At 40.5% G+C, this 26,786-nt stretch overlaps 2 protein-coding genes across 7 annotated transcripts in view; both read right to left on the bottom strand.

Annotated features, from left to right (window-relative positions):
• Positions 1-11,313, bottom strand: part of COG3 (component of oligomeric golgi complex 3) — a 29,397-nt gene extending 18,084 nt beyond the window's left edge. The window contains exons 1-12 of the mRNA XM_030272294.4: positions 11,030-11,313; positions 9,069-9,215; positions 8,478-8,539; positions 6,655-6,820; positions 5,750-5,824; positions 5,534-5,626; positions 5,116-5,241; positions 2,829-2,909; positions 2,570-2,613; positions 2,238-2,364; positions 1,652-1,743; positions 548-687 (exon numbers count right to left, since the gene is read on the bottom strand). Of these exons, the coding sequence (XP_030128154.4) occupies positions 548-687; positions 1,652-1,743; positions 2,238-2,364; positions 2,570-2,613; positions 2,829-2,909; positions 5,116-5,241; positions 5,534-5,626; positions 5,750-5,824; positions 6,655-6,820; positions 8,478-8,539; positions 9,069-9,215; positions 11,030-11,197 (1,321 nt within the window). The 5' untranslated portion in view covers positions 11,198-11,313. The remainder of the gene's footprint in view (positions 1-547; positions 688-1,651; positions 1,744-2,237; positions 2,365-2,569; positions 2,614-2,828; positions 2,910-5,115; positions 5,242-5,533; positions 5,627-5,749; positions 5,825-6,654; positions 6,821-8,477; positions 8,540-9,068; positions 9,216-11,029) is intronic.
• Positions 11,314-12,426: 1,113 nt separating this feature from the next.
• SLC25A30 (solute carrier family 25 member 30) overlaps positions 12,427-26,786 on the bottom strand; it is a 32,921-nt gene continuing 18,561 nt past the window's right edge. The window contains exons 1-11 of one of the 6 annotated variants that reach the window (XM_012569737.5): positions 24,237-24,367; positions 23,550-23,639; positions 21,443-21,521; positions 19,762-19,909; positions 19,036-19,130; positions 18,684-18,769; positions 17,388-17,483; positions 16,389-16,513; positions 15,737-15,875; positions 14,805-14,885; positions 12,427-14,049 (exon numbers count right to left, since the gene is read on the bottom strand). In XM_012569737.5, coding sequence (XP_012425191.2) covers positions 14,008-14,049; positions 14,805-14,885; positions 15,737-15,875; positions 16,389-16,513; positions 17,388-17,483; positions 18,684-18,769; positions 19,036-19,130; positions 19,762-19,909; positions 21,443-21,521; positions 23,550-23,570 — 912 coding nt within the window. In that variant the 5' untranslated portion in view covers positions 23,571-23,639; positions 24,237-24,367 and the 3' untranslated portion in view covers positions 12,427-14,007. Of the gene's footprint in view, positions 14,050-14,804; positions 14,886-15,736; positions 15,876-16,388; positions 16,514-17,383; positions 17,484-18,683; positions 18,770-19,035; positions 19,131-19,761; positions 19,910-21,442; positions 21,522-23,549; positions 23,640-24,236; positions 24,368-26,786 lie in introns of those variants that run through there. The other 5 variants (XM_072928921.1, XM_072928922.1, XM_072928931.1 and 2 more) reach the window with 5 other exon arrangements.

The raw sequence follows: 26,786 nt of genomic DNA, 5'->3' as shown, positions 1-26,786 counted from the left end.
CTACTACAAAATGAGGCACCAGGTGAGACTTCTATGAGACTCTGAGCTCTGTATACTTACAAAACTCCAAAATCTACACTGCTACTTAACTCGTCTGCCAAATTTACAATTTCTAATATGAGAAACATGACTTTAAGGAGAATTGAAAAAAAAATCAGTTTGCATTCCTTTATCATCATTATGCAGAAAGTTCTACATGGATGATAAATTAGCAAGTAAAGCAGTTTGTCAATTTGAAAAGTTAATTTAAATCAACCCTGGTGCATGCATATGCACTGGGTGGATGCTTGCTAGCATTTGTACAATCTAGACAAAACATGACTAACATCAGTACATTACTTAAAATGATGCTATGCACAGACCCAAATATACAGACCTTCGCGATAAAAGAAAAAGCATAATTAATTTTACACAAACATGTCAAATATGAGGTTAGGTTAAGATCCACTAGAAAGAAACAAGCATCTGAAATTTCTGACTACGCAATTAAATAATTTTATCAGTTAAGAAGACTCTTAAAAACAATAATCTTCAATCTATGAGTTACCATTGTTCTGTACATGATCCTCAAGCATCTCATTTTTGAGAATCCCACAGAGCTCAGAAAGTGTCTCTAAGTGAATGACATGGATGATCATTGGCCTCAGGACATCATACAATGAAAGACACAACTTCTCCAAGAGCTCACTATGAAGAAAAAATAAAACAAAGCAAAATACTTTCAAGGATCCCTCAAAAGCAAAAGAAAACTGTATCATAAACATAGATTATTTTGTGGCAAAGGTTTTTGAAAGGAGGGTGAGAAAACAAGTGTCATAGAAAACGTCAGACAAGGATGTTTAAAACATAAACCCACTATTTCCTAAAGTAGGAAAAGTTTTCCTTTTAAACGATGTGGCATATCAACTGCTTAAAAATGGTGTTACAGCTTTTATTTAATTTTAAAATAAACTTTTAAAAATTCAAATAAACAAAAAAAATCTATACAAACCAACCAACAACTCAACCTGTCAGAAAGGGAAGACGCTGCAACCTGGTTTACTTGGCTTCTCTGTAAGAAAATGCTCCTGCTGAGCTCAGAATCATAACCCAAATCTTCCCTTGAGAAAAGACTCATCTGATTCCAAGGACACAACAGTGTATTAGAATCAGGAGCACACAAAGAGGGACGCAGGAGGAGAAGCTTGGTAATGTTTCCTGTAATAGCTACCAACACCTCAGAGCACACTTTCTAATCCAACTGAAGTTACTATATCAATGCAGTGACACACCAGAAATGTTACTTCAATTTATTTTTTTCTTTCATGTTCAAAGTGAGGCATATATTGTTTAAGACACCAATAGCACTCACTCTAGACATTTTTGTCATTCTCAATGCTCCCTTCACTAATCACATATTAGGCACTAATACTATCTACAGAGCATTTGCAAAGATTATTTACGGAGAATGGGAACTATCAGCTTTGCCTGAAGAAAGAAGAAAACACAAGAACATCAAATTCTGATGCTAGAAGTGATTGAGCTGTTTTTTTATCCTGCAAGTTCTTACCAAATCATTTGAACATAGCTATTTGCCTTAAAATATTGCCTGCTACATCACAACACACTAAATACAACATCCAGTAAAACAAAACCAGCATCTACCACCTACTCCAGTTTTGGTGTTGGTTTTGTGAAGAACTCATTGTAAAGCTGGTGTTCATCCTGGCATACATGGACCATAAAGGCACAACCACTTCGTACCTGTATTCACAGAAATACAAATACTAGATTATTAAATTATTTTCCTTGCATCAGTATCACAAGAGATATAAGAGGTATTATTACTATGTATTATATACTGTGTTGTGATTATTACAGCTATGATTAAACTGAAGGTCTGTAAAATTCAAAAGCAATGAGATGAGCTCTAAGACTATGGGCTGAAAATATATTACTAACCAAATAAAAGCTCATTGTACAACTTCTGTCCCCTTTTTGTTTCTGAAATTTAAGTAACCACATTTTATGCTTCTTTTTTATCCTTCTCCCTCTGTGAGGTTTGTAACAGAGAGGAGTTTTTACAGAAACAAAACATGTACGGCTTGAAAATATTAGTAGAATGTTAGTGATTCAAACTCACAGAGAACAGTAACAATTTTGCAAGTAAATGACTGAATTAAGTAAGTTCATTCTTCCTGGGGGAGAGAGGATTAAAACATAACAAAACCCTCACAACACATGACTACTTCACCTACCAGAGCACAATGATCTCTGTTATTCTGACTGGTTAATTCTGTAACAGTGCTAGCGATACTTGGACCAAGCAAAAGCTCCCGCTGGTCGAGGTAACATTGATGGATTTCATTGAGAACTTGCTGATACCTAGCCAAGAAATTAAAACAGTAACTGCAACCTGAAGATCATTTTCTGGCACATATAAAATGCATTCTAATACCCTCTTTAGGTCTATGTAATTTCAGTTTTTAAAACTTTCTTTTAAACAATTAATGTTTTAACAGTACCTAAACAAAAGTAAATATTTTCAAAATTTAAAACTGTTGAAGATAAATTATGTAGACATACTTACTCTGGCATTTTTTCAGATCTTTGCTCTACTTGTTCAATAAGAGTCTACTCAAAAAAAAAAAAAAGATAAAGAAGTATTATCAGTAAATTACTTTTTTGTAGTAATTGGAAAAGAGTTTGTAGTATTTTTCCACAGATACAATATGCAATCTTTGGATATTCACACTTGCACAATATGCAATCCCTGCATTCACCCTTCATATAAATTCAAGCCTCATTTTCATAACTCCCTTTTTAAAAGTCAGTTAGCAGCTACTTACTCTGACTTTGGGAGCAGCTGCTCTGAATTTCACATAAAACAGTGTGAAGGCATTGTCAGAATTTGGCACAGCTGAAGGATCCTGAAAGAAGAGATGAGTAATTGGTTAAAAAACAAAATACTATATTTGGCTTCTAGTATATAATGGCTGAGATAATTAGGCTCTAAAACAGGGTATTGGTTATTTATGCTATTGCTTCCAGTGAAATATAGCTCTTTGCCACTTCCCACCAACAAAGGCATGCTGGTTTCAGAATTTAAAGTCAGATGGAAGAACAAAACCCAACACAAACGTTTCATCCAACAGTCTCTACAGGAAAAGGAACATTTTCAGTAATTATGAAATTCTTCATTAGAGACAAAAATTTTCTCTGGACCTGCCAGAGAAGGCAGATTGTTGGTCCTTAATATGAAGTACTAAAATGGAACAAATTTCCCTTTTATCTGCTGGACCCAAGGCAGAGAAGCAAAGTTTCAGCTTGCATTCAAGCTCCAACCAGAATATCAAGTCTTGAGGCACCTCCCCCTACAGCTCCCCAGCCCAGCAGGGCAGACAGCTTGAACTTAAACAAATTCTAGCACTAACAAAGCGGAGCAGAGACCCAGTTTACACACCAAGCTTTCTTCCCCTTATCCCTAATGAAGTGAGAGAGAAGAGATGGTCTTCTTCAGAAACATGATGGGGGCAGGAAAACTCCACCATCCTCACCTCCTATTTTCATCCCTGTGAGCAACCTCATAATCTTTCTACAAACATACATCAAAACCTCCACTCACAAGTGCATCACCAAAGAACATCCAGATCTCAGTCCCTTTCCAGTCGTGACAGTCTTGTTCTGTTACAACAGGAAACTCAACACTTGATCACAACTAAAAAACACTGCTCCAGTACTGCACTTTTGGAGTCAGCAGAAGGAGTCATTTGATGTTTCAAAGTATACAAAATATCCACAAAACCCCCAGATACATGGGAAGGAAAAGGTTATCCAACTCTCAAAAGACGTATTCTTCCTGACTTAAAACTCCTAATTCAAATCCAGAAATTAGGTTATGCACTTCTTTCTGAAGACATGCTTATTATCAGAGATGTTCAATTTTGTTAAATTCAGCTCAGTCAGGGCAATCCACTGACATCAAACCAAGCTATGATACCTTTTTTTTAATAAGACCTAGGTTTGTACCAAACATGAAAAATGTTCAATGCCACTTAACCACAATCTTCGATCCATGAGTACCCTTTCATAAGTTTCCATGAACACTGCCTAAAATTCCCTTCTTTTAGGTGTGCCAGTTCTCAATTCCATCATCTTTCAGTTTCACTGATTATCCCTCGAGACACCAAGTTTGCCTGTAACAGAACTGAGCACAAGGTACAAAACAATTATTTGGAGAAAGAATAGAAGTGCATAGGAAGAGACATTCCCCTCTCCCTTCTGCTCTGCCAGAATACTGCAACATGAGACTATCAACGTTTTAATGAGACCAGTAACCCTCCCTGTTCACATTTATGCCCACATCTCCCTGGAGTAAGGGGGAGTGAACACCTGGACAGGGTGTCTCTTCCCTGGGACATTAGCATCACTTTCAACATCTTAAACTGAAACAAAAAATACTGGCAAAACTAACAGGAACATGGAACAGTTGTTATCTGCAGCTACACAAACCACTGCAGAATAAATGAACATTTACATGACCAAGAGCACCCAAGAATACTTACTGGAATGTAATACTGAAATGATGACAGTATGAACTCAGAGCTGTGCTTTACAATTACCATCCTATATAACACCCAGTTCCTGTATACTTTTTTCAAGTATTCCCTTCAATCTCTCTCTGTCTCCAAAGCAATCCACCTCCAAACAAAACACCAAAGTACCTCTATTTCTCTTGGGTACCTCCCCCATTTGGCAACAGACCAACAGCCAGTTCAGAACTCCAGTGCACACTCTGGTTCAGGAAAGCAGCTGTCTGGCCATCTGGTGTCTCTAACACAGTCCTTCATCCATCCCTGGCCTTCACCAGCTTACTGCTCACATACTTCAATTCACCGGCTTCATGTTCTTCAATTTCCATCATTTTTAATTACTACTTTTAAATCTTTTGGACCACTAGGTCTCTGTCATATTTGGCTGAGTATTGGACAACCTACACAAACACCATAGCACTGACCTATTTTCCAAAAAAAACCGCTGACACATCCCACCTTCAAAAAAATAAAAAGAGAACTGTTTGATGCTATAATAGACATTTCAGTACAGCTCCACTTCCCACTTACTGGTTCACCTTACCCTTTTCATTAACTGTGTTGTGAGGTTCTGTAGTGTATTCACAGTGTATGTCTTGATAAGGTGCATAGCTTTAGAAAGGCATTGTTTAAACTTTGTCAAATATACAGGATAGTCCTTAAAATTTGGCTGAAAGAAAAAAAAATCAATTTTAAATAGTAATAGTAAAGAGTCAAAAATTTATCAAAACTTAAAATACTTACATAACTAGCTAGCTTGTACAAACTAAAAGCAGTATTTTACAAAACTTAAGCAGAATAATAAGTATATTCAATAAAAATTTCCCACATTTATAAAGCACCATCCTTAACTTCTTCCTGTATCTGACAGAGAAAACTTTTTATAGGGGGAAAAAAAACATTACAAAACTATGAACACATAGTAGTGACAATTTAACCAAAATGAATACAGAATTACTTACATGTGATGAAATATATGCAATACAATCATCAAGCTTAGCCAGCATGGGAATGAATCCTTCACTGTTCACGGACAGCGTAGGGGAATTCAGTTTCTTTGGAAAACGAGAAAAAGCATCATTGTAAGGAACCTAAGCACATTACTTAGTTGGTGACTAAGTTCAACAGACCAGTACACTTTCATTTTCTAAGACTATTAACAATGAAATAATACTTACAGTGTTGATATTTTCCAGCTCATTAAAGTAAGAAAGTTTCTGCTGGATGTTTTCAGCCAAGTCAACAAGTTCTGACTATTAAAGAAACAATAAATAAAAGAAAATCATCAACCTACTAAGTGGCTTTTATATATATATATACACATATATACATATATATATATATATATATATATATATATGTACACATATATACATATGCATATAAAATTATTAAGCCCTCCCTCTCAGCTTTCAGCACAAACCATTGTTAAATAGCTCCAAGTAACTTGTAAGTAATTAAGTACAACAAAAAAAGCAGAATACAGCAGTGCTCTCTTACCAGAGACTGACACATTTTTTTCAGTAGTGTATTTAAAATAATATATACTACAGGTTTGTCAGTATCCGACACACAGTGCTGCATACAAACAGCAGTGCTGCCATCAGTATTACAGAGGCTTGTAAAAATCCTGTATCTCAGGACTGGAGTCTTAAAAAGTTGTCTCTTATCCAGTCTGACTATGAAAAAAAACATTCATTGTATCACTGTTGCAGCAGCTCGTCAGGAAAAATAAAGTACGTGGGAAATAAGCTCCCAACTTTAATGATCTTGTAGTAAGTAGCTCAAAATACTTCTGCAAGTGATATGAATTATTAATTCCAATACAGTTTGCACTTGTCAGGCATCAGTTACAAAAACTGCCCTCAGCTAACTTTCTTCATTAAAGCATACACTGACGCATACTGAATATTTTACTGCAAAGCCTGACACCCCAGTTTCAGGTGAAACACTAATAAAAAATTAGGTCCAAAGCAAATGGATGGACTGTTACTACAGCTCACATGTTTTCCCAGCCCAAGAAAAATGAACTTTCATGTAAGATGTCTTAGCAGTTCCCAATAAGCCTCCCATCAAAGATTACCTGCTCTTTCAAAAGCTGTTCACAGGCCTCATGCAGCGTTCCTGTCTTTGTGGACACAAAAAGATACTGTTTTTGCAGTGACTCCAGGTGCTGAAGGGCACTATTCACATCATTCAAGATAGCATCACACTGCTCCTGAAAGCCAGACAAGTAATCCCTCATCTGTCTAGAAAAAAGAGAATCAACAGATAACAGAAGTAAAACTTCCCTTTTTGTATTTGCAAATCCAGCTGCCTGCAGGGACACTGCCACCAATTTTCTCTCTAGAAATAAGAGATCACCTTCATCAAGCAAGAGTCATCTGATAAGCAGCTATTTCATCATCTCAGAAATAACAAAGCTGAAGGGTCTGGAATAGCCACTCCATTTCCCTGACATTCCTTATAGCAAGCCTACCTAGAAAGCAGCAGCTTGCACCACAGCTGATCTGCAGCGTGTGAATACACTCTAAATGGGCAGCACAAACACAGTGACTTCTGCAAGCAGCCAAATTCTACCCGCCTTGCTCCCAACAGGGGTGTTAATTTGGGTCTCCTCTACATCGTTTTCAGTTTCCATTTAGAAATTACTTTTTCTCTCCTGAAGTAGCTGAAATTATCTAGAGGATTCAAAACTTACTGTGAGGACTGAAAAAGGCTTAGATGAAAATAGATCTGGTGTCTAATGTCACCAGATTTGTCCAAGGCTCAATGCAGACAAAAACTCTAAATGATAACTAAATGTTATGTCAAGCATTCAGCTGATCTAAAGCATATTAAAAATTAATTACTCTTGGATGTCAGCTAAAACTTCTGAGTTCTACTTTACCACTTAAAAAGCTGCAAGTAAAGCAATTCCCTGTATCCATGTGCAACAGGCAAAGAAATTATTTATTTTCCTTCTGCACCTTTGGCCTCCTGCAGACAGCAGCATATTGGCCCTCCTACAAACCACTGTGCATCCATAGCACACACCTGTGTGCACCATTATGAACATGTCAACTGACAAAGTGTAAGCCTGCTACTCCTTTTAGGTTCTTAATGATCAGATCACAGGATCACTATATGCCTCACCCTCTGCTTTTAAGAAAAGTCACGTCCTCAAATGTCAGAGCAAAAGAGAAAGAAACAGCCCAAAGAAAAGCAGAGGAAAAACAGAAGAGGGAATACAGCAGCATCTCCTTGTGGAAAAGGGCAAGTTTGTGAAGTCTCAAAACAGAAGCCAGTTTCTATAAAAGCCACGAGCAGATCTAGCTAAGCCATTCAGCCGTACTTCAGATTCCCAAGGAGTAACCATCAAAGTCAGTGGGAAGGGGTTCTTCTGAGCCTGATGGAAAAGTCAGTTACACAAAACCAGATGAGAATGGCAAGACTCAAAACTGGAGTTGAGCAAAGTGTCAAGGAATGCAGGGAATGCAGATACAGAATGACAACCACAGTCACTGGTGAGCCAAACGGTGAGAACAGGAATGACCACCAGCCACGTCTGCTTACACAATCTCACCCTCAGAGAATGCCATTCCAATAGCAGCAGCAATTGAAAAATCATAGGAAAGCTCTTAGACTGCCTTTGTCTATAGCCCTGTCTGTAAGCCAAACTAATTTCCATCTGCCTAAGTATACTGGGCAGTTCAGAAGGAAATCTGCATCCTTTTAAACTGCTCTGCCATCTGAGCAACGAGCTTTGGGAGTGAGGCACACAGCCTTGGAAAGCCTCAGCTGCTCCAACACATTCCCCCACTCCCCGCCAGCTGAATGTGAACATGTGGTAACATTAATGGACAAGATGAAGTCCTTCAAGGGTGGAACTGCTTATAGTGAAAAGAACTGAGGAAGAGCACGTACCTATACTTGGCACCTTCATCTTGATCCATCTGTGTTTGCACTTGAGCAAACCAGGAGAAGAACTAGAAGAGATTTTATGGTGTGAACAATATAGGTATCACATGCAATCAATTAAAAAAAAATCAAATCTATGATCTATGAAATGAAGATGAGCTTTTGTTAAAAACAGAGCTGTTTCAGAATTAAGTTATTAAGCTAGGAAACTAATTCCACACTGTGGGTCCCTTCCAACTGAAATACTCCATTCGATTCCTTCACTGCATTAAAATGGTAAAGACTGAATTTCATCTGGCTTTATTTGCACAAGAACAAGGGTATCATATTAGATGGTCGGGGTTCTTCTACTTCAAGAGAAACACCACTGTTTCTCTTGAAGGAGTGCCTTATTCTCACATTAGATTCCAATCCAAATGCAAAAAGTACCTATCACTTCAGAGCTAAGACTTCAGTGTTGTTTTCCCCCAAAGTTCCCCATTATGCATCTTGAAAACACCCCAAAAGGTTTAGCAAACCCACCAAAAGCTAAGCGAGACACACAGAAACTAACAGAATTCTCTGAAGATCACTGCATCTTGGAGGCCATTCCCTTACCTGCTGTGCTGTTTCAATTCTTTCATCCTCCATGCCTAGTGTTGCAAATCCCTTCAGAAGGACATCCTCTGTGGACTCTGGCACGGCAGCTGTCAGCAGAACAGGCAGCGACTGGGACGTCAGGCTGCACAAGTCCTCAATGGGCAGCTGCTCACAAACCACCACAAACTTTGATCAGATAACTCACTGAAAATTCGTATGTGTACCTCAACTATAAAGCTATCCAAAGCAGTAAGATGAGAAAATTACAGGCATCTACTTTTGAAGAAAAAAATGAAACAGACATTTTATCTACCAATATGATAATCACTGAATCATTAAGTTTAAAAAAACCTCTGAGATCACTGAATCCAACCATTACACCAACAACTACAATATCCATACATTTAGAAACACCACACAGGAACTGCCAGGTTGTTTTTGCCAGACATTCAACTCAAATTCAAGACTGCTGCCATAATTTATTTAGAAAACAAAGAACAGTTCTGTTGAACAGGACTTATTTTTAGCCACAATTATTTTGTTTAAACAAGAAAAACATGGGAAAAATTAACTTGAGATAAGTTGTATTCAAGTATGACCAGAGAATACTAATTAGCCTATATGGAAAAAAATTAATGCAAGAAGAAAAATACTGTTATATACACCTAACTAATACAACACCCTCTTCAATTACATGATAATGAATTGTATGTTTTCTGAGAACATCAGTAAGGTAATGCCAGAAAACACTGCTTAGCTACAAATTGGTATCTATCTAGAAAACAACTTGCTTAGTGAAATATTCCCTGCCTGGTAATATTAGTCTGACAGAGAAAGAGCCATCAGTATTTCAACCACTTGAGAAAAAACAGATTGCCATTCATTGTCCAACTTCCACACACCTCTCCACCCTGCCCCCCAAAGCAAGGCTGGCCCCAGCAGGGCAGCCAGGGTTTCTCTCGTGTCTAATACAGAGGCAAAGGTGAACCCACCAGAGCCCGCTGTTTCAGGACAGCTGAGACAACACTGTCCCAGTTCTCTGAAGAACTCAATGTATTGGCTTTGCTGTTGTCCTCACTGGCAAACAGACTACCTGCCTTGTTGCAAAGCTGGTTTAGATCCGTAAGAACATCCTCTGATAGCAGGACATCCTTCTACAATCACTTTGGATGCCTGCCAATATTTACTTTTTGCATTCTGTTCACACAAAAAAAAAGAAACCAGGAAGGATTAAATGAAACAGGTGCATTTGAGGAAGGAATTGCTTTACATTCTCCCTTTTGCAGTTCTGAGCTTTCAGACATATGCTGAGAGCAAGCTTTGTTGATTTTATGGCACCGTATCTTACACTCCGATCCTGTTTAAATACAAACTCTCTCCTGAAAAGTGCACCTTAGGAATGCAAGCATTGTGTTCCACCTCCCTTTGCAGACAAGGGAGTGTTCATAAATAATCATCTTATCAGAGTTCGGAATTTTACACCGTGGGAGACCATGTCCTCTGTGGTGCTGACAAATTATTACACTTTTTATCCCTACTCCTGACTTTCCTCAGTTCAATCGAGAGGCTGCAATTCGTACCAGGAAATAACGTTGGCGCCAGCAGCTAGGCATTGGTAAGGATCAATTTAAGAGGACCAAGAGAATGAACTCCACGACTAAAGCTCCCAACGTCAGCAGGACAAACGCTGGAGCATGGAGGGAAGCAGCGAGGGGGAGCAGAAAAAGCCCGTGGATTGTCAGGGGAAAGCTCCCGCTGCTGCCAGACAGGGCGGGCGGGCGACAAGCGGCTCCGAGGGACGGGGGAAGTCGCGGAGGGGCCGTGGGCAAGTCCCAGAACGCAAAAGCGCTGCTGGGAGCCCCACGGCCCGGGAGCGGCCCCGCAGCCCAGGTCTGGGCCCTCACCCCGCCCGCCTGGCGACGTGGCACCGCGGCCGCTCCCGCCCTCGCTCCCGCGGCCGGGCAGCGCCGCCGCCTCACCTCGGCAGGCACCGGCAGGTTCTCGGCCGCCGCCTTCAGCTCCAGCACCGAGTCTGTCTGGCGGTCGCTGAGCGGCGCGGTGGGCTGCGGGCGGCGGTCCCAGAGAGCGAGGCGGTCCCGCACGTCCGTGCCCGCGGGCGGCGGCTCCGCGGGCGGCGGCTCCAGCATGCTGCCGGCGGGACGGGACGGGCCGGGCCGGGCCGGGCCGGGAGCGGCGCCCGGAGCGCGGCGGAACGCCGGGAGCGCGGCGGAACGCCGGGAGCGGGGCGGCGCTTCCGGGGGAGGCTCGGAGCGCGCCGCGCCGCGTCGCGTGGCAGAGGCGTCACGGGCACGGGGCGGAGAAGCGCGTCAGGAGGGGCGGCCGGGCGGGACGGCGCCCCCTGGCGGCTGGGAGGACCCAGATGGCGGCCGGGAGAAGCCCCGGGACAAGCTGCGAGCAAACACCGAGCCCGCTGCAGCGGCACCGGGAGCCGCGGCCAGGCCTTCCCTAAACAGCCCGCTCCAGTGCCCAGTGACCCTTTCTGAGAAGAAACGGCCCCTAACAGCCAACCTAAACCTGCCTTTGTGCTCTCCTGCCGCCAGTTCCCAGGGACAAGAGACCAATCCCACCTGGCCGCACCCTCCTGCCAGGCAGTTCTAGAAGGGATAGGGCCCCTCCTGAGCCTCCTTTTCCCCAGGCTGAACACCTCCAGCTCTTCCAGCCCCTCCTCACAGGACTTGTGCTCCAGACCCCTCACCAGCTCCACTGCTCTGTCCCAGACACTCCAGCACCTCATTATCCTTCCCGACACAACACTTGAAATGCAGCTCCACAGGCAGACAGTGACTGCCCCAGGCCAGGGCGCCATTCACCTTCCAGGCCACCTGGCACACGCTGGCTCATGGCTTCAGCTAAGATCCTGAACTACTATTTCACCGTTTTGTTGCCCTTGAGACTGAGCAGTCAATTCCAGTCCATCCATCCCTCTGCAGCTTCCCCACAGATTTACTGGCACAGTGCAGTTACTGTCACTCCAAACTGGCAGATTCCTCATCCCCCTCAGAGTTAATCCATGACACTTCTCCTGTCACACACAGTCTCAAAAAATCCACTCTGGTTCCACATGTGATAAACTTACTCTGTTGCTACTAAAAAAAAACCAGACTGATCTATTTCAGACCAAAGTTTCTCTAACACTGGGGGAAATGGTCTTGCTGTTTACGATATGCCAAAGAACAGCAGAAACCTGTGATCAGTGCATGTTATTCGGCCACAAGTTACAAGCTTTTTACTACAAGCCACTTCAATATGCCTTAGCTAAATAACCAATAACATGGAACTGTTCAATTCAGTTCAATTCAGCAGCTTTCCTTTGTTAAGCACCTTGAAGTATTTGAAACTTCAGAACTGAAAGCAGTTTAAGTCATCACACTTTACATTTTAATAGGCTTGACAAACATATACTTTGTTTACATAGCATACAAAAATATTTACACTTTTTTTTATTAAAGCACAGAAACAGTTTTGAGGGGAAACACTGCACATCAGCATACCCCTATATACAGAAAATGTTTTCCCTTAGGAAAGAAAGTGCCTTGTGCATTTAAAAAAATCTATCTGTGAATTCAAAATTAGTAATTTTAAGTGATTATAGCTATTTTGAGATCACAATGAAACTTAAGTGGAATGCATGATTCTATCAAAAATATGTAAAATATTAACACAAGGCCACAAAAATCCAAAGCTATGGATCCTGCTTTGCTGCCCTCTGTAAACACAAAGGAGCCATCCTAAGAATTGCACCTCACATACTCCTTTATCCTGGAATTCGATAACAGCACTTAAAAGCTTGATGTAACCATTGAGTTAATGGCCCTAAAGTTTTGATATACCTTTAAGCCTAAAGGTAATGTTTACAGAAGCTGTGGTTGATTTCTACATCAAGTGTTTCCTTGCATGTAACAGCAACTTGAGCATCTTTGGTACATGAAAGTGTTCACTAGTTCTGGACTTGGGTGTCTTTTTAAAGGAGGAAAGCAGTCTTTATAGTAGATTCACTTTTGGAGGGGCTGGTTCTTGCCACATAGGCACCCACATGACAGAGCCTGACTGCTCAGTGTAAAACAGCCGGTAACCAATAGTTCTTCCCAAGGATGGAAGAGGCATGGAAAGTTTCTCTGCAAGATCAGCAGATGGGCATGAACTTGTTTGAACTTCATTCTTACTAGCAATTTCCATATGAATATGTTGAAGAAGTACTTATGCTGAAATCAAAAATTATACATGGAATAAAAAAAACTTTCTTCAAGATATGCAAAACTGTCAACCATAGCAACCACACTTGCTAATGAAGCTAGATTATTCCCAGAAAATTATGCAGACATCTCAGGACTTAAAACACAGGAAAGTTTCAAAACCAGAAACAGATTTTATGCTGGAGTAGTCATTTTGCCAACCTGAAAGCCAGCAAAGATGTCTTGTGACACTTCCAGTTACCTGGATGCTTTAAGCTATTACATTTAAATTGTACACATTTCTGAAAGCAAGAAAAGCCCAACTCCTCGGTTCTGCTTATCTTCCCTTACAGAAACACTTCTTTCCTTTACAGCAATATTTTTCTTTTCCTTCCTTTATGGAAATACGGAAGAAAAAAACTTGTTCTTTGACTCTATAAAACACTGTGCTTAGAGACTCAGATGCACAAAGTTGTATTGCGGATCTTTACATTCAAGAACATTGAAACAGTTGACAGAAGGTATTCCATCGTGTTTGGTTCAGTCTGAAAAACAGGGCATATCATCCACTGAATCATGTGCACAAGCCATGGTTACAGGAGCCAACTTGCCTTGAAATTACTTTCATGTTCTTCTCATTCAGTCTTGCAGTGACCTCTTCCTTTGGCCAGCAGCTCAGACAAAGAGCAAACACTCAAGACAGCTTGCACGTTGCTCTATACTCAGACAGTACATTAACAGAATTCTGTACACAGCTCAGCATGTCAGGCATCCAATTTCTTCAGCTGTTCATATGTCAGAAAGAACTGGCACAGCTGATTAAGGAAAACTGTTTCCTGTTCGTGCAGTGAAAACTGGTCACTTTACTACTGAAGGTTAGCTGCAACTGTGTTCCGTTCCTTTCTATGCCATGCTGCAGGTTGGCCACATTTTTACACAATACTAGGCAGAACAATGAAACTTGCTTAAAGGCTGGTGATAGAAAATACTTTCCCATCCATCTTCCTCAGGATGTTAAACTCAGGACTGAGGAGGCAGGAAAATACTGGAAAACCCCTTAAGAGTTTTTAATCACTTAACTTTGATGGGCTAAAGAAGGTCTGTTTATTGTAAAAAACATTTCTATCAACCTACTTCCCAGGGCTCTGATCAGCTGACACTTGAAACAAAGCCAAAATTGTGAGACTAAGATAAACAAAAAGATTGCATCAGAAACTGCCAACAGCTCTGGAAATAGACATAGCCCCCATTCCTAATTCACCTGGTCAACTTTGATTAAAACTGGGCTCATAGCAAAGGAAATGGACAGGTATGAAATTGGAAGAACAGAAGATTATTCTGCAAGACCATATTTTAGTATTGACTCTGTGTGAATCACAAATTCAATCTGACTGGAAGCAGTTGACTAAAAAAAAACCTGTCAACTGCACAATTTTCCATTCATAAAAAAAGGGACTATCTGTGCTGGTATGACACTTCCCACATTGAGTAATTCTGTAAAAAACAATACTTGCTGTTGAATGGCTAACTTAGCAGTTTTGCACACCTATGCAAAGGATACAATGATATTCCAAGGACCAAGTCTTAACCAGTTTGGCCAAAATCCTTTATACAGGGCGAAAAAGCCTTCATTCTTCCATGTCTAGGGGAAAAAAAAAAAAAAAAAAAAAAAAAAGTAAGAGCACACTTACATAATTTTTTTTAGTGAGAAATCCAGACAGCATGTCAGCTAACAAGACTATCAGACAAGGTTACAGGACTAAGCCACCCCCTTTATTTAAATTTATTGTCTGACAGGACAAAGAAATACATTTCATTAGATGCAAAATTGCAGTTCACATTTGGCAGCCCCTTGAAATTTGCTGCATATAAACCTATAGTTAGCATTTGGCAGTGCCTTGAAATATTTCAGTTGGCTTTATGGGCCTCAAAGTTCACTGGACAATGTGACTTGGCCTGTTCAGTCAACAGCTGGACAGTAACAGCTAACCGTCCATTCTTTTCCATGTAAAAGGCCATCATGATCCCATCTCATACCAAAGTTAGAGACTCCAGAAACCAAATCAAAACTAGAGGCTGGCTTTGCCTCTGGCTGACTAGGCTTTCCATTATGCAGTAATTTACATAGGAAACCATCTGTTTCAGAAGTTCTTGCTCTTCAAGGACCAACTTATGAAATTATAACTTCCTGTCAGCCTGACATAGTATAAAGCTGAGCAAGAGAGAGAGAGTGCTGCTGAGAGCCTTCCTCTCCTCATCCAGGTACCCAAATAAAGTAAGGTTTGGTAGCAGACACCAATTTTCTTCCTGCCTTTCTGTCAAGACAGTAGATACTTTTCACACTTGAGTGCATTGCTGACAGCATAGGCCTTTTAAATATTATGGCAAAAAGTGTATCTAAGTTTTTAGGGAAAACAGAACAATTTTGAGCTCCACAGCAAAAACACTGGTTGGTGGCAGCAGTCTATTTATGATGATACATGAACTACTTACCTGTAACAAGCAATCCAAAGTGCCCTTGTAGGCTGAGTGTCCCCCATGTTTGTGGCTTTTCTGATTCATCATGCGTGTTCTTACAACATCAACTGGGTTGGATGCAAGGGCTCCAGCTAACCCACAAAGAAAACTGGAACTAATAAAATAAGGGTTTATTGAAACCTGATCTACCACACAGATGTACAAGAACTTCCCCTTCCCAGGAAACACATAGTAATAACGACTGTTTCATGCTTTTACTAAAAAAATTAAATCAGGTAATGGATGCAAAAAGTTACTTTTCATTTACTATAAAAACAATTTTGAAAATTTGCTATACAGCCCTTCTATAAAGTATGCTTGAAAAGGTGTTCATGCCCCAGGGAATAATATTTGACTGTAAATTTCTTCTAACCTCAGTTTGGACAGTTGAATTATTCAGACCACCCACAAAACAAATTTCCACATTTCAAAAGAAAGCTAAATCTGAATGCTAAATCAAATTAACTTCCATGCTACCATTTGAGATGCTATTACACAAAAAATTATAAACACATCAGATGTGTATGTACACAGCTAGACAGACGATAGGAAAAAAATCAAAATACTCCTCTCCCCTGTAGCACGAACTAACTAATCATGAGCTATACAACCAGTTACACAAACTTACAGGAAATGAGTATACACTGTATCTCCCATATGTCCAGACATAATTATGTGCTTCTTGGTAAGGTCATACACTGGCAGCTCTACTCCAACAACAATAGCAGCTCTCTGTGCTGTCAATGATACTCCCTGACAAAAGAAAGGATATAGTTGAAGTTTAAAGTCAACCTTTGTGCACTGTTAGAAAAGCCAAGCTCTTATAATACAAAGCAAAACATCACAAATTAGTTAAGAACATTGCAAATTCAAATAAGGCTAATTAGTACAAGTCTTAGATGTATGTGCTCCAAAGCCACAAATGTGAAATAACATAAATCACTTCTCCACACAGAATGGCAACTTCGGATCTATTATTTTTTATCTCTGCCTAACATCTCAATTCTTGCATCAACAGTCAGCTAAAACCTTCAAAACAGTGTTCCCTTGCTGCTAGCTGAAAAACTTACAGAGTATGGATCCCCAGTTTTTTTGTCCATCCCCAAGAAACTTTGTGAGAAAAGCACACTAATAGAAGAACATTCCTATTTTCCAGCTGTATCAAAACAATTGTCCATTTTGGCTCTTCAGTTGTTATACAGTCATTGACCAGAACTGCCCCAAGAGACAACCTGTAAGACTAAATATGACCGTTCCTGAGCTAGAAGGGATGCTCAGCAGCTCCTTTGCTTCCAAATATTCTTTAGCATATGTTTTTAAACAGACAGAGCATACAGATTGAGAGGTGTCATGCAAAGGGTTGTTGAACTGTTCCTAGAGCCAGACACCCTAATTAAACCCTACATTTGTCCTCCCTCTCTGAAGTGGCAGCTAATCCTTCACACAAGGCTGGCTGTAACCCTTCACCAAAAAGCACTGAGACATCAGCAGTGAAGCAGTCATGACAAATGACAGACATTATATCCTCCATATTTCAGCTGAAAACACTGTAGGAATACATGGCATTCAATTGAATAAGGAAGTGTAGCTGAAGTGTAAGATACAGTTAAAAAAAAAAACAACTTGCCTTCCATAATCCTTTAGTGCCTTCCTTTTGGTAGATCTGTATGAAGTTGCCCATCATTCCTCCTTGAATTGTTCTACCTTGAGCTTGCATTCTGATCTGAGATTCATTTGAAGATACAATTAAAAGATAAATACAACCAAAAAAGAAATAAAACTAGATTCAACTATTAAGTTACAACTGCAAGTAGTAAAGCCAATTTCTCTTTGCATACAAAAGCAAGAGCTGACATTACCACAACTATAGTGCAATCTTTTGCCTTAACTATCCAAATGCAGCTTCTAATTTTGAAGAAGTATGTGGTAGAATTCTTAGCTGCATTAAGTCACTTCTATTTCTGTATGGGTACACTGCTCCATTTAGATAAGACTGGCAGATGGGTTCTGCAGGATGTCCTTTACAGTGTTCTCACAGGAACATGTTGAAATGAAAGGTTAAGAAGATTAATGTTTCAGCAACTGAGAACCATGGTCTTCAACCCTGTAGATTTATAAGAACATTCTTAGGAACCTGTCAGGGTAACTTTCATATACAAGTTGTCAACAAGTGACTTGGTAAGTGGACATAATTTTAGGAAGTAACTAATTGAAGTCACATTTGAAATACAAGATTATGTTTGAAATGTCACTATGTAACCTCACTAGTACTATGAAGGATTACGCTTTTTAGTAGTTTCAGAACATAGTTTTCTTGACTTTCTTTTAATTAGGAGCAGCTGTGTAAGTCACAAGCTCCAGATTTATAAGATAAAATACCATCGACCCTTTCAAGTAACTGACTGTGATTAAGTTAACAGATTCTTAAAGAGATGGTTGTTTCACTAATTCACTTTAAATGACTGCTGCTGGAATGCCATTTCTTTAGAACACAGGTTTGCAAAGCCTCTCTACAGTGTTAAGGAACCATACAGTACAAGTAACATTCACTGGAACTCTTGCCTCTGAACTGATAGACACCTATTTTGAGCTCTAGAAACATCCAAGTGTAACAATGTTACCAAAAAGTTGATGAAATATGCATCGTGGCTTCCACACAAACACCACAGCATCAAAGTTATTCTCCCCCACACTCAGAAACATGTGGATCTAACTACCTCCCCAGCCTTAACCTTTCTTATGCATACTTCCAAATGATTAGTATGGACCAGAAGGAGCTTCCAAGAATTTGGGATGTTACTGATTCTTTTGAAGTTAAGAGATGAGAATAAATAGGGTTACAAAACAAAGCCTGTATTCATCAGGAGACTGTTTTTACTTCAGGTGAGAACAAAAACTAAGAAGACAAGCTCTACATAATTACCTTTAAGACATCGGTAGGGTTGGCAATAGATGATGAGATTACTCCCGAAAGAATGCCACACAGAACATTCATCATGAGGGTTTCATCTGTTTCACAAACAAAGATTTTAGCTGCAGATTTACAAAGCTTAAGATGCATTAGGACAGGATGATGCCGCTCCACACTTAACCAGAGGGTGCCAGTTACAGAGCCCATAAAGCCTGCTCTGATGAGTTACCCTTGCTGACTAACTTTGTTGTAACTGGTATAAGGAATGTCTTCTTGGTAGACTTGTTCAAATGCTACATAAGATACCAAATGGAAACAATCAGCTTCAAGCAAATCAGTCCTCAAATAGAAAATAACCACTCACCTTCTGGACGCTCAACAAACATTCTTTTCAAGCTCTGGTAAGTGCCTATTTTTATAGTTCCATATGAAGCTTGTCGTAGCATTGCAGGTGCAATCCTGTAAAAACAAGCAGCAATAATGTTTATGCTCAAGGTCTCAAAAACTCATCAGAAAGTTCTTCCTAGTGCAGAGATATCTAGCAAAGAAAGGTTTATTCATTTAGATCAATGATTTAAACTCACTATAAACAAAATAAGCTTTGGAGCATTTTAGATTGTGGTTTTTGTATTTTTTTTTGCATATAGCCTGCAAGAATATGAACGGACTATGAGGGAACTATTACTATTAGACCATGCTTCAACTTGTAATATATAAAATAGCTGGCAATGTCTGAAATGTAGTCCCCCCACCATCCTGCACATTTTGAAGAAAAGCATGCTCAGTTATAGACAAAGATAAATGTAGTTTTAACTCTGACAGATGGAACAACCATAGCAGCAGTGTAGAGAATAACCTTATGCTTAGAGGTATTTTGTTTCATGTAGGTTTTGTTGTTTGAGGGTTTTTTTAACATTAAATGCTACGGCAGTATGCAGCACTGAAGGTATGAAATCTGGGTCTTCCAACTTCCAGATAAAGGCTAGCCAAACACCTTGTAATCCCGAAACCCAAAAATTCTCATACAATGGGCTTATACTTTTATCATCAGACTGTTCATAAGCCATTGCTGCAACTCAGTTAATCTTACCCACAGTATAAGGCTTTCAACCCTTCTTCTCTGCATATTCTGACCAGTGCATGCACCATTCCACGGTAGCGGATCTCTTTATATTTGGCATCATTAACTTGACCTTGAACCTGGAGACGCGTTTTGGTCAGATCAATGGGGAAAGTACCTTAAAGGAAAATCAGTGAAAATTAATGAAGTACCTACCTAACCAAAGGCAACAGAGAACATCATACAAGAAACAGTAACATTTATTATATATCATAATATATAAAAGTACTCCCATGGGAAAGAAGCCTTTCTTACCAAGACTTTCTTTTGAAGAAGTGATTCACATTCTATCACCTTGTTTCTTCAAATGGCCTGTCAGAGGCCCTGCCTACCTCCTGTGTTCACACTCACTGTATTTTCAGGCAACCCTGCATTGCCTTATTGTAAGCAACCACACTGAACAGGATCTTACAATCCCAATCAAGCACAGAGTTTGTACGTGTATTTTACCAACACCTTCGAAGAGGATGCCACTGAAGGCAAATAAATTCTGTAGGACACACTATATAGATTTTGGCCTAGTATCTGAAAAAGCAATAGCAGCAGTGCCTATTTCTATTACTGCTTTCCTGTAGCCTACTGCTGTGCTATGTTCAATTCATATTCTCCATGCTCCCCTTATGAAAGTGTTTAGAAGCTGTATCCATTCAGGAAAAGGACCACCCTTAACATTCCATACTCACCTAAGTACTAACAGGAGTCAGGATTAACTACACCTGTTTAAATGAGGCTTACCAGACAAGCAAAGTTTTCATGCATTATATGTCTTCCTTAAAAGCTTTTGGCATTATTAACCATATTCAGTCAAGTCAAATAATGACAGTTTTCAAACTCAAGTTTGTACAAATTTCCTAAGTAGAAACCCTTCCCATCCCTGGAATCATTCAAAGTCAGATTGGACAAGGCTTTGAGCAACCTGATCTAATTGAAGATGTCCCTGCTCAAAGCAGAGGGGTTGGACCAGATGGCCTTCCAACCCAAACTACTCTATGAAAACAAAATAGTAGCTGTTTTAAGTGTAATCTTATACTGCCTCTACTTTACTAGACAGACCTTTCATGCAAGCTCACCACATGCCCTGCTACAATGAAAATCCAGATTTTCTTTCTTTTCATATACAACTTTACAATGATGTTGAAATTTAAGGTTTGCCTTTGGAGGAGGCCTAAAACATCAACTGCACCGTCTCACTACAGCAACTATTCTGTATTGGTCACTACTGAATTTAAGTGTTCAAATCTAAGCAACCACTTACATTCAAGAAAAGATTATTTACACTGCAACATAGATATTCAGTAAAGCTAAGAGAAAAACCTACAAATTAAGAGCATAACTGATCTACTGGAGCAAAGCAGAAGCTGTATCTACTTATGACTACTGTCTAGGAACAAATCAAACAAACACCAAAAAACAAAACACAAAGGCAAAATATGCATAAAAAACAAGACTCACCAGCGATGAGCGTTTACAGACACAAGTGCTCTGACATTGCAACAGAGATAAGAGCAACTCTTCAGTCAGCATTAAGCAAAAAACTCTGCTGCAGACCACCATATACCACTGTGTTATCAGCAGCATGGAACCAGACTTGTTTGACATAAAGACCATCCAAGTAAAGAAAATCATGTCAACAGTTAAAGCAAACATTTACCACATTCTGCAGTGATTGATGCTAAACCTCCATAGATAAAGGGCTTCCAGTTCAATGCTGGCATTATTGGTTCTTCTTTCTGTAAAAGAGGAAGATTTAACACTATTGTAAGTACATGTCAAAAATATACATGCTAACACTTAGTAAAAACTTTGTGCCTGGTCCAATTAAAATGGGCCTTTCAAACATGGGTAAAGAGTAAAAAAAAACCAAAAAAACCCCAAAAAAACCCCATGTAATACTTTTGACAATCAGAAGAAAGACAGGAATACTACAGAAAGGCATCTGGGTTCAAATCAGTGTCTGCTATGTATTTGGGTCACCACTCTCCTCACCATGAAAGGTTAAAGCAGGTTGTCTCCCAGGCATACTGCTAAGGAGCACAGCACTGAATAGCCTCCAAGGATTTTTACTAAGCTGAACTAGTCTGACTACATCCTGCAGTCATTACAGAACTTCCTTTTTTCCAGTTACCAACAGTATTTAGCATGAGCTAAGCTGGTACACTTGGACAGAAAATAAGGGTGCATACACCATTTTGCTTCCATTCAGACCCATTTCTGCTACCAGTATTCACAATATTCATTCTTGAATGTTACATAAAAATTGTGTCAATGTAACATGAAAATTGTATCAGTTAGTGAATTTGACAAAGTAACCACAATCCATAATTAACTATAGCATATGCTTTGCAAGATATTAAAGTAATCCTGTTATATTAGAAAAGAGATAGGAACTTTAAAACCAAACTAGTCCAGCCAACACAAGATTGCCCTTCCTAAAAGCAAGCATGTTTCTCAATATCTTATTTTTTCCCCTTTCTCACAATACAAATAGTTTTCATTCCCCTTCTTCTATAATATCCGCCTAAACATTGCATTCTACAGTTATTTTCACCAATTAATTTTAGGGGAAAACTGTACTTGAAAATACTTCCCCTGGCACTTACACTCCCTGTTATTCTTCCCTGCTTTATCACCTGTAGTGCCTAACTGGGAAATATCACAAATACACCCATTACTTAGCCCAGCCTTTTGTACAGCTGAACCTTCTCTAGTCACTTCCTCTAGAAATGCAAATAACCCAGCACCTAAATGAATTTTCAGAGTTGCTGACACTCAGCAGGCCTGAACACTTTCTGCAGCTCTAGTTTTCTTTTAATCATCTTTATTTCATTATGAGTTACCTGAGTCTTCTGAGACACAAGACAAAGAAAGATGCTAAAATCACAAAATCCACATACTCAACACCTACATGCACAGAAATCCATCTTATTCTTTAGACTACTGCAAAGAACATCATTAAAAAAAAAAAAAAAGAGGACAAGGCAACTAAGTTCACCCCACTATGCTGCCAAAAAGAGTGCAGTACAGAGGTCTGGACACACGGGCTTAGACTGTGCCAGCTTTTCAATACATAGGAGGCAGAGCCACATAGAGGGAGAGCCACTGTATCAGAGGGAGGCCAGTTCCAGCTCCAAGTTCCTCATAATCCTGTTCTGCCCTGATTAATGGCAGATCATTTACTTAACAGAGACAAAGCCAAGTTCACTTTGCCCACTATCTGCTACACACCTGATCTTTATCCCTGAGAAATTAATCAAAACTGATAGTTAACCCCCCCCCCCCCCCCCCCGGCAACATGTTAAAACAAGTTTTCATCTATCACAAATACCATAACAGGAATAAAATGAAAATAGATCCTTTTTCTATTTGTTTCATATTTCACTCTGCCTAGGAAATGAAGGCTACTCACTTTTTCTATGTAATGCTGAGCATGGTCAAATAAACTTTTCAATTTGCACACAGATTTACAGATATTAGTTGAAGCTTCAATATATAAATAGGATATCCTAATGCAAAAATTTTATAGCACACTCTTCCCTTGACAGGTCCCACAGTGAAGCTCAAGGTCTGTACATCTGAAAGGCTTTCAATATCATCTCCTGCCAGTATTCTAAACTAGCCATATGAATTGTTCAACTTCTAACCTCCAGCCCTCTTCTTCAAGATTTCCATACTTTAGGAAGAAGTATGAAGAAGAAAAAGATAAAGCAAAGAGGGAGAGTTTTTCTCAGAAAAGAAAAAAAAAAATCAAAAACACACACCAGCCAGTAGTTTCGCCCCATGACCTCAGGTGCCTCATTTCCCACTTATACTCCAAATTCTTGGTTTGCTTCTTAGTCAAAACTTCTTCCCTATATCAATAAAAATAATAAGTGTCTCCTCAGAACAAATCTGTATCAGCTGAGTGATTGTCAAACTACTTAAAAACAGAATCCAGCCATCACTATAAAAAAAATTAAGGTCTCCTCTTTTACTAGAAAGATACAGTCTTTACAAAATATATGTTGCCATACCCTAAACCTCAATGATGACAGAGGGGATACTCAACCCTAACGAACATTGGGTTGAATTAATACAGAGATTCATCCACACACTTTCTGCAGAGGTCAGAAGAGAATCTCCTTTTTTTTTTAACCACAGTATGACTGGACTAAACCCAAAAGCCTGGGTTCCATGAAAGAACAAATCACTTAAATAACTTGGTATTTCCCCGACGGGGAACAGGCTTGAAAAGTCCCACATCGAATTATATATTGGTTGAAAACATCGCTAACGTACTAAGCACACAATACACTCGAGCTTATAGCAGCTTTAACTATTTAAAACGGATTCGGGGCTAAGATGGCAACAACTACTACTACAGACGAAAAATGGTCTCCCACCCTCCAAGACCTGAGGGCGGCAGCGGCGGCAGCCACCGCCGCAGCCACCGCCACCTCCCTACTCACCACCGAGCCCTGCCCGACCCCCGGTCCAGCCGCGCCTACCCCGCCGCTCCCAAATCCCAGCACCGCTCCCCGCGGCCGCGGCAGCTTTTGGGGAACGCGGGGCCCCGCCCCGGGGCGGGCTGGCCCGAGGGGCCGAGCCAGGAGCGGGGTGTGGAAGGGGTGGATGCAAAGCCGCAGTTGGTTTAAACGGGGCGCCGAGCCGGCTGTAATTATCCGGGAAAAGATTAACCACGCTGACCTTGCAGTCAGAGGTGTCCCCTTGCCGCTGGCTTTGGAGGGTTGCTGGGCAGGCCGGCATTTTCCATTAGCATTCCTGCCCTGGGAGAACGGAGTGGCTGTGTCGGGTGTTTCAGCGCTCCCCAGTTAACGAGCAGGTCACTCGGCCCATAGAGTTTCTCCTCTCCAGTATCTATAAGGACAATGATTTTGCCCCTCGGTTTACGATCCTATGGGCGCCAGCGACACCGCAGCAGTACCCGGGCTGAGCTTTCCTGAAGCGGCACAGGGACCTTTATCTACCTGCTCTGTGGAGGAACAGAAAGGGGCAGGGTGGGCTTAAATAGTTACTTTGCTGTTTAAAATACCCACTTCAATGTTCTTGGCAGAATCTCTGTATGAATCTCTGTACACGTTGATTCAGCAGTCGTAGTAGTATTACACAGGTCTGTGCCATTCTAACTATGTTTCTTCGCATTACTATGGCAGAAATCATGGCTTCAGTATATACGCTTTACACTGCTTTGTTCACAGACATCCCGTGCCTGTCCAGAAGGAAAGGGGCTGTCCGAAAGGGAAGGTCTCAGCCGCTGTACGGGAGGCAGTGACCAGTGCGTGAAGACTGGATGAGAACCAGAACTAGTCTGGTCCGGAGCCGAGGGCTCGCTGTGAAATGGCTGGGAACAGCTCTTTTGCTGCCCCTAAAGGCAGAGTGTTCTGGCAACTCGGTGTTTCTGTTTCTGACTGAAGAGCTGCCAGGAGTGCTTGTAGGAACCTACCCCCACGGTGCAGCCCTGCTGCCGCTGTCACTCTGCTGCCTTGCGGGCGGACGGCATCCCTTACCCCGGAAAGGGCAAAACATCCTGCGGGATTGCTCCCCGCGCCAATTTCAGGGCAAGGCTGGAGGCTGAGAACCTATATTTAAGCTTACTGGCTAGTGGGAAAAGGGGGTGACACCTGCTCACCACCTCATTAAGAAGCTGGATGTGGCTTTGCATAGAATCCTCCATAAAGCATAGGAATTCAAAATTTGGGTTCCAATGTGCCACAAGTATTTCATACTATGAAAATAGTTCTTTAAAGCAATCTAAGTCTATTACAGACTTCCCACAAATGTTACATTTCAGTTGTTAAAGGTGGGCAGCCTATAAAGCTTGTGCTCTAATCACAGTTTTGCAAAGTTGTCTTTGCAGGTGGGCCTCACAGAATGAAGTAGCTATGAAGTCCCACCTTGGTACTGGAATTCACATTCTAACCCCCTCCTGAAACTCCTAGTACCTGGCTAGTACATTACAGGTTTTATAGCTACAACAAGTAGTAGTACAATCTTACTTCAGTTAAACTTTGAACTCCTCTCTTTCCTTTTGCACAGAGATCATTTGGACTGATTCTAACATTGACTGATTTTGCACTTTGGTGCAGTCGCTTCAGTTTTCTGACTTCTCAAATTTCTGCCTCCTTTTAAGAATGACTTTAGTTCCACTCTGATCTTGAGTTGGGCAGCTCCTTCTGCAGGCAGATGGGTTTTATTACCTCTGATGAAAATCAGTTCCTGTTCACATGTTACATCTTGCACCCAATCACATTTCTTAGTTTCTTAGCAACCTAGATGCTAGTTCTCAACTGTGTACTTCTGAATATAGAAGAATTCAGGTTAACTTTTGTTACTACTGGTAACTTTTGCATGGGTCCTCTGAATAAGGTCATCTGTTGTATTCTTAACCCAATTCATACTACATATGAGGTACGTAATGCTTTTGCCAACAGACAGTGAACTACTTTTGGCAAGCTGGAACCTGGTATCTGCGTCATACCCGCACTGACTTAGGTGCTCAGCATCTTTCCACATGTGCTACCGATTACACAATCTTACAACAGCTTTATCCAAGCACCAGTTCTCTCCCAAGGGACTGTGCAGGGGTACAGTTTAATTAGTTAATTCCCACACCCCTAAACTTACTGCTCCTAAATTTCCTCACACATTTTTTTGTTTCTTTTTTTTAAGCAAAAGAAGACAGCCCTCAAACCATTTTACCGGGGAGCTCTGTTTTTTGTGCATTCATTCCTGCTTTGCTACTTCCATTGCTGCTTAAAATGGAAAATCAATTCATTCCTGGTCTCTGCAGTAGTGAAGACAGTTTTGCCAAGTCTCCTACTGCTTAAATGAATTGTAAGTGGAGAGACACAGATGGCTACAGGTATTGTTCAAACTGCCTTATCATTTTGTTGCTCGCTGTAACCACTGGAGAGTTACCTTTTTCCCTTGGAAACTTCCACAATTATTAGTTATATAATTGATTTGCATCTTTCATGTTCCATTGGCTGAGTGATGAA

This window comes from Taeniopygia guttata, chromosome 1 (genome assembly GCF_048771995.1).
Source record: "Taeniopygia guttata chromosome 1, bTaeGut7.mat, whole genome shotgun sequence".
NCBI classification, from domain to species: Eukaryota; Metazoa; Chordata; class Aves; order Passeriformes; family Estrildidae; genus Taeniopygia; species Taeniopygia guttata.
This window is presented reverse-complemented; position numbering and strand designations above follow the sequence as displayed.